This window comes from Rutidosis leptorrhynchoides, chromosome 3 (assembly GCF_046630445.1).
Source record: "Rutidosis leptorrhynchoides isolate AG116_Rl617_1_P2 chromosome 3, CSIRO_AGI_Rlap_v1, whole genome shotgun sequence".
NCBI classification, from domain to species: Eukaryota; Viridiplantae; Streptophyta; class Magnoliopsida; order Asterales; family Asteraceae; genus Rutidosis; species Rutidosis leptorrhynchoides.
The window spans coordinates 466,660,743-466,669,063 of NC_092335.1; the positions used below are offsets into that span (position 1 = coordinate 466,660,743).

General features: G+C 34.0%; 2 protein-coding genes across 2 annotated transcripts; one reads left to right on the plus strand and one right to left on the minus strand.

Moving 5' to 3' along the window:
• The first annotated feature begins 1,398 nt into the window (after positions 1–1,398).
• Positions 1,399–3,996, plus strand: LOC139898085 (cytochrome b-c1 complex subunit 6-1, mitochondrial-like). Its single transcript, XM_071880798.1, has 5 exons — positions 1,399–1,514; positions 1,657–1,707; positions 1,794–1,878; positions 3,530–3,619; positions 3,720–3,996. Coding segments are annotated over exons 2-5 (210 nt in total). The 5' UTR covers positions 1,399–1,514; positions 1,657–1,705; the 3' UTR covers positions 3,753–3,996.
• A 1,416-nt stretch (positions 3,997–5,412) lies between these two features.
• Positions 5,413–6,804, minus strand: LOC139901637 (putative clathrin assembly protein At1g03050). The gene is made up of 2 exons (XM_071884328.1): positions 6,159–6,804; positions 5,413–5,744 (listed from the first exon to the last, which is right to left on the minus strand). Exons 1-2 carry the CDS (start codon positions 6,802–6,804, stop codon positions 5,413–5,415), a joined length of 978 nt encoding a protein of 325 aa, XP_071740429.1.
• Positions 6,805–8,321: the final 1,517 nt, after the last annotated feature.

Below are 8,321 nucleotides of genomic sequence, written 5' to 3' on the forward strand. Positions count from 1 at the left end.
GTCTTCAACGCCTTGTTTTTTAATCGTCTCCAACTATCCCTCATAATGCAATTATGGCCACTTAGTGTTTATGAGTTTATTTAATCAACTATCCCAGAGTTTAATTGTATAAATTATTGTATGGATTGACCACGTACTTCCCACACCTCAAACAGTCCAGATCGACGACCATGTCCCAATCATCGTCATTTTAAAATATAAAATTGACCCGGTAATGCAATTAACCCACTACTTCTTAAAACCCGACCGCCAACATCAACGTAATTCAATTAAGTGATCCTGTAGCACCTTCTAAACTTATCTAGGTGTAACTAAATCTCAAAATCAAACTTCTTTGATCTAGCATGATGAACAGCAACAGTAGCATTAGTTTAAAACAAACAGAAAATAAATAAATCAAAAGTCAATCTATGCTTGGAATTAAACTAATCTTATAACACGAAGATGATTCTAAATCTGATTTCTAACACTCATTGAACGATTTCAGATCCTAAAAACAAGCTATTAATCCTAATTTTGATTTCAAGTTTTTGGTATAACAACTTTGACTTTGTAGTGCAAACTTTGACTCGCGAATTAAAGATCAAAAGGAAGAATTACAACCTGAAAATATGCAGACATGTTCACGATATATATGTGAACAATTCTACAATTTTAATTTTCGCTGAAAGTTTTTGGATTGTTCCGTTGACCTACGCCATCCGTCTTTTTGGTTAACGAAGATTCGATATGGATCGAGGTGATTTTAAATCTGTTAATCACCTATGATGATTGACGAAGCTTCGTTTGATGTAAGAACTCAAATCTGGTCTCAATTTGATGTTTAATGATCTAAATGGTGAATGACTAATTTTGTAGATGAAAATGATGAACGAAGGTTATGATGAGCAACGAATCTTTGATATAATGAATATGAATTTGGTATATTATATAGTCACAAAATAAAATAAGGTTTTATTTTGCTACAAATAAAAAGACGGAAAAGGCCATCGCGTGTTTGTCATGTGATTCACTTAAGTGGTTTGAATTAACAAGATGTTAACTATGGGACCAAACATGTACAAACTTAAAAACTTGGGACCACTCATGATCAATTTAAACTTTAGGTCCCAACTTCATTTTTGATACGAACTTTGGGGACCAACCATTATATTTTTTCTTATCTTAATCTCAAAAGTTAGTTTTAAAATAATAATTTCTTAAGATTACTCGAGCTCAAACTCCAACTATTTTTCCGAGCTTGAACTCGAGCACAGTCTTGATTGTTTAATCGAACACAAATCAAGTTCGAGCCGACTAAATGCTAAACGAGCCAAGCCTAAATTTTCTCATACTCGATTCGACTCCGACTCGGTTAAGTAGGATGCCAAACACACCCTAATACTTCAAACAAACACCACCAAGGGTTCTCGAAAGTTGTAGAGGCTCGACATAATTCACGCAACGAATAAAAAAGAAAAAAGTAAACCCTTTCCTCTCATCTTTCAGTTGAACGGCTGCTCCCTGTTTTGACGGTAAAATTATATCTCGATTCTTCATTTTTATACACTGAATCACATCAGATTTACTTCACTCTTATTCTTTCGCATCGATCTGGCAGTTAATTAGGGTTTACATAATTACATACTTATTCTAATAATGATGCCACCTCTGCAGGTTAATTGTTTAATCGATTCGTGTATCATAGTCTTTTATCGTTGATATTATGTAAGTTTTCATTCATTTACATATAATATATATATATACTTTTGTTTCGTTGTTTGATTCCTTCTATAAATTTTAATTTAATGAAGGTCGGACGAAGAACCGGTTGATCAGAAGAAGTACTTTGAAGAATTGTGCAAACCTAAGTGTGTTAGAGCTTGGCTTAATTATCAGGTACTATATCTTATTTTACTAATATAGTCAATTGTTGTTAAAATCTCTTATCAATAGTAAAATTAAATGTCAGTACTGTCTATAAATGAGAACTTCATATGAGCATAAGGAGGTACCTGATTTATTAGAATATATAAGTTATTGATAAGGATATATCAGTTGGTTGAGCTATTATTGATACGAGTGAATAAATTGTCGAAAAGATGGTTAAAGGATGAGTGAACCTTGTTTAGGAGATTACCTATAGTATTATAATTTCGAATAATGATAATAAATGTAATAAATAAATAAATATAAAGGGGACACTTTAGCGATGCGGGTTTGCTAATGCCACAATGCTTACTATTGTGAAAATTACGATATTATATCTAACGTTCTTACCACTATATCTAATGTTCTTACCACTATGATGGTTATGTTAATCAGGTCAACTGTTTACTAACAAAACCAGCTTATAAATGGAAATGTAGCTAAAAAGTGACGAAACAATGTAGTATGTACTTGTTGGCAGATGCTAATAGATGCGTCATTTACTTGGTCTCTGTGGTCTGTGGTTGATAGTTAGTAAATGAAGAGGATGATACTCTAACCTATTACTATACGTTAGTTGAGAAAGAGCGTTCAATTACTATAACCCTCGATAGTTGGACCTTTTGCTAAGTATTGAATACTTTTGGCCATTTTTTTTTTATATTAAAGTATCATTCACATTCTTTATTGGCAGTATTGAATGGCTAGTTTAATATATCAAATATAAGCACTAGAGTAGTTGGTGCCACTCATATTTGAAGTTAAAGGTTGTGAATTTGGGAAATTAGGTTTAGAATGGGCTTCTTTTTAGTTCTTATTTGGTAGTTGCCTATAGAAAAGGTCTATGGAAAGAGAAATGATGTATTTGAATTTGTTTAATGGAGTAGTTTATAAGCACTGCTTATAAGATAACTTACAAACAAATTAGACTCTTAATGCTAATGCAATTTGTTTTTAGCATCAAAATTTATAGTTTATTGTGCATATACTTTTGTGTTTATGTGCATCTGATATAGTCATATAGATGGAAACTTATAATAGTACTTCCAGTTTGTATGATTCGTTCCTTAACTTTTCTTTTCATTCACTATGTGGTACATATGCCATTTCCTTGTTTGCTCCATCTGGTTTGGAAAGGTCTACTTAGTTGATTTATAGGGAGTTTGATCTATTGTTTTCAATGAAAAGTTGTAGTTGGCTTAATGGCTTCGGTCGTCCATCTTCTGTTGGAATTTGGTAGACAATGTCATATCGTAGCATTAAGAGTTCACGTGCGCGCAAACGAGCACCGGCCGCAACAGCAGGAAACTATGACCAATATCATCATAATGTTTATTAGTAAAATAACAATAATAATATGCACTTGTATGAAGAAGCATGCATAGGTCATAACTATTTTGTCTTATTTTTCTAGATTAAAAGATTAATTCTCATTCAAATATTGACTAGGACGATTGTACGATTATATAATCAATATAATATGCGGTGATGTGGTCTATGTTTGATAAATTTCTATTATGTCAGTGTTATACACCATTTATTGAAGATATTTCAAATGTATGTACTCACTATGTAATTATACAATGTGTGTTTCAAATCTGGTTTATTTCTAAATCTGCAGGGATGTGTGAAAAGGGTTAAGAATGATGAGACTGGCCACAAACATTGCACTGGACAGTACTTCGATTATTGGCAATGTGTAGACAAATGCGTAAGTTTATTTTTCGTTTAGTTTTTTTTTGTTCGTCACTCAAATCAACCTGTCTAACTTCGTTCCATCTCATCTGATCGTGAGCCTTACTTGAATGCAGGTTGCACCTAGGCTATTTGCTAAACTGAAGTGACAAATGTCATATAGACGGCGCCTATTTTGTTTGCAACGAAACTCATTTTTCGGTAAATTAAATACCTTGAGTTAAAACATGAATAAGGAGCAACTTGATTGCCATAAATTCTATCGGTTATTTTGTCGCAGCCTAGTTGTAATTTGATGTTTACTCTTCTTTCTAAAGAGACCCTTTAGTTTGCAGCATTTACGTTCGCCTTTATATCGTTCATTAAGCCAAGCTTAATAGAAAAGGGAAGTTCTTACCCTTTGTTACTGTGGTATTTTAAACATACATATTCAAATGAATAGGTTACAAACAAATGACACACCAAAGCGTATAAGGCTGTTGCTAACGCGCGTTATGGGGCGTGAAATGAGCCTAGTGGTGTGCTTGATGTTTTCACCCTTCGATTCATAGGCTTTATACAATTATTTTAATAAATTTTCTCATCTTTTTCAATTAAAGTTCCAATCATACTTTGACAGGCTCCCAACACTTTCTCCACTACTAACCTTATTACCACCACCTTTACCATGTAATCGCCATCCCAAAAAAAACTCCGTCACCTTGCCATGTCACCACCACAATTACAAATTGTCTTAACAATTCTTTGGCTCGACATTCGGTTGAGCATATGAATATAAAAAATCAAACTAAGAGTTTTTAACCAAATGAGATATTATTCAAACACACATCTAACTCATAAAAACCGGACTTATTTTGTTTCTACGCTCTTTCTGGTCTACCAAACTGCACATACACGCCAAATGTTTGAGGAAAGACACCAACCAAACTGCTTCTCTTGGAACTCGGTCGTCAGAACTTATTGTGATACTTACGATGGATTATAATCTTCACTTTTGTTTAAACGAATGAATGTGTTTGTAAAACCTACTAAATTTAAGTTTCCAGCTCTGCTTAAAAAGTGTGCAAAAACTGATTGAATTGATGAACAAAGTCATTGTTTTTTGTTGAGGCACGTATTAAATAATGTTTATAATGTTTAGTTTGTGTCAAGTAATTTGGTTAGAATGTATGGCATGTGTGGTGCTTTCGAGGGTGTTTGCGTTGATAAAAATGATTACTCCATCTTTTTTAAAACAAAAAACCCAAAACTGCAGTTATGGTGTTTGAACTTGGTTATCCACTAGAGATTTTCAAGCCTTCAACTACCAGTTAACCGTTATATGGTAAAAATGATGAGATGAAAGCATATGCTAAGCTGTGTTTAGAATGTGATGGTGGATGGGTATGCAAGGCTTGGGGAAGTTGAAAATGCGCGAAAGCTGTTTGATAAAATGCCACAACAAGGTGGTGTATTTCTGGGTACAAACAGTTATTTAAAGTGCTGGAATTGTTTAGAGAAACGCAAATGGAAGATGATGATGGTTTAACGCCGAATTACATCACTTTAGTAAGTGTATTACCAGTATTATTAAGGAGTTTGTGCACTTGAGATACAATATTTTTTTTGTGCTTAGAAATGGCATTAAATTTGATTCGGTTCTTGGTTCTGTATTGGTTGATATGTATGTTGATATGTATTTAATTGTGATAGCATTGAGGTAGCTCTTCACCTCTTTATTTTCGTCATTCTTTTTCTAAATCTCATTCTTCTGTTACATTTAAAATATGCTTAAGACAACTTATATTTACACAAATGAAGATATATAGATCAGTCCTCTTGTTTATTTTCTGTTGATTTTTGTTTGACTCGCTCATCCATGGCATTTAATTTCTTTTGTGGAATCTTTTCGATTTCTGGATACTCGGATGTCCTTGCAATGCCGACAGTTCTGCACCAATCGTAGAACATGTCAAGGTCATCAAATTGTTTAGCTACCCTCCGATAGATACCCGAGACTTTAACCGAATGTGGAACGCTGAGCTCGTCAAACCGATCTACTAATACACCCATAATCTCTTTTATGTCATAATAAAGCTGAAAGCTTTGTACTAGAATTGGGTACAAAGCCACCATTATCATCCTGTGATGCCTGGCTGCACCTGGTGGGTCGGGTAGCATTGATCAGAAGAAAAAAAAATCGATCTTTGTTTATTTTTATTTATCAATATAATATAATACTCCGTATATAAATAATGCATCAGATATAAATACAAAAACAATAGCTGGGGAAAGAGGTGATGATATATTCAATATCTAATATCTTTTTTTATAAGCATTGATATGATATATCCACAATCTTTATGATACACCACCATAACTGTGCATTAACAAGATGTACCGGTACAATATACTGTGGCGGATGTATAAAAAAAGGTGGGTATATCACCATCTTTTTTGATATATCTACCATGAATCTGCATTAACATGTTATACTATACAAGTTGTTAATGCACAATTATGGTGGATATATTAAAAAAAGATGGTGGATGTATGACCGAAGGAAAATGGGTAACCTGTTGGCCGGCAAGCGAGAAACCGCTCAAGGAGTTGCATCAGATGATTAAATCGAGCAAATATATGGTCATTTGTCATTTCACTAACGGGTACAACTACATCTTTAGTTACGTTCGTATGTTCTTCATCATTATCGTCATAAACCTTTGGAAGCAAATCGCGTGTTCTTCTCATCTTCCCTTGCATTTTGTACTCAAGTTCCTCATCAAGAAACAAAGCGTATGTTCGAACAAAAGCAGCATAATCCCATGTGTTAGATCTAAGTGCATCCCTAAAGTCAGACATGTTTAATAGACGGGTCCCGCGCCTTGTCGCATTAAAAATCTCTTCCTCATACGCAGGGTTACCCTCATGAAGCAATCGCTGAACCAACATGAGTGTCTTTAAGGCCACAACCCAGTCCCTGGTCTTGTTGAGACGTTGAGAAATGGTGTTAACACAGGCAGCTACATTAAGAGGCGATGATTCAGAGGATGTAAGTTTTAAAATCTCTTGGACGTAACATTCTTCGGCGGGGTACTCATCGTGACATGTGGCTTTCACAATCGCAACATCAAGGTCAGCTCGGTTACCAGCTTTGGCTAGGCGTATGCTAGTTTGATCCTTGACTGCTGCAATGGCCTTGCTGAATCTACCCATAGACATCGTTGCAAGGTAAGATAACAAAATTGAAATGATGAAATTAACAAATTTTTATGACCCAAGAAAGAAATGGTGGTCAAAATTTCAACTTTTTGGTTGTCAACAACCTGGTATGTCTTCTATCCTAGAAAAGTAAATGGAATGAAGATCTATTGTATGGATCCTTATTTTTTTTGTTTTTTCATTTATTTTTATTTTTATTTTTTATTTTTTCCAACTCTTTTCCTACATCTATGAAATTAGATGCCATTCATTTCTCTATAATTTAGCATTTGAATGTGGAGATATAACGGAAAAATAAGGAAACAAGTGGCATCATCCTCTTTATTTCTATATCTATATATAGGCATATATACATATTTCCAGATAATGTTTTTTCTATTTAAGTGATCCGGCGAAACTCAAATGTACGTGGCCTAACTGAGTTATCCCGTGACCGTTTTCGAGCCTTTCAATGGCCACCCCTAAATATGTTGTTAGTGAAGTTTTAACTTCGTACTCCTTGTAAGGATATAAGGATTCATGGTCTCAACCACTAGTTTATCCTGTGAGGATATACAAACAACATTATTTTGGAAAATGATTAAAAGAAATCATTGAGATGAATACATTTGAGATGACTTTCAAAATTGTACCCACCCAAAACAATGACGAATTTAAGTGGAGACCCGTGTAGTCACGGGACATAACTAGTTTGAAGATTTTAAGTAGAAAAATACCCTTTAAATAGTATAGGACACCACTAAATTTAAATGTATGATCCCATATATTTTTCAAATCTATAGTTTTTCTTTTAAATTGTATAGGATACCGCTAAATTATACTACTTGAACCCCATATATATTTGTCGAATTAATACTTTTTTTTGAAGTTAAACAATCACTAAAATAGCATTTTAATATGATTACTTGATTAGCGCTGAAATTTTTTTGAAACCCCATTGATTTATAAACTTGGAATCGCCACTGGCCCCAAAACCAATTTATATGTATATGAATAAGCAGAAATTGTCACTACAAAGAACAAGGGAAAGATCCTCAGAAAAAGGAATATAAGTATAAATACCTTCCAATTCTAAGTGTTTGAAGGTGTTGGTGATAAATCCGGTGGTTATTCCCGGTAGTAACCAGTTGGGCAGCAGTAGATAGTTGTGTAAGTTTTGTAAAATAATTAGGAAAAAGACAAGTGAAAGAGAAGGGGCAAAAAGTGAAATGGCCAAAAATGCCCTCATGAATAGTAATCTGGCTAATCACAGTTAGTATGTAGCTATAATATAATATAATATAATGAAAATCTGTCCAAGAACCTCAGCTCAAAACTAACAAATGAAATTACACAATAAGCCCTTAAATTCTTCTAATTTAGAAAACTGCTCTGCCAGCTCGACAGAGTACGCGTCACGCACCCATGATAGTGGTCGACGCGCACTACCTCGAAAATTCAAGGATGTCACATTAACCTTCTATTTCATGCAAACAGTGATTCAAGTGTTAATTTTAGCTCATGTAGTATATTTTTCA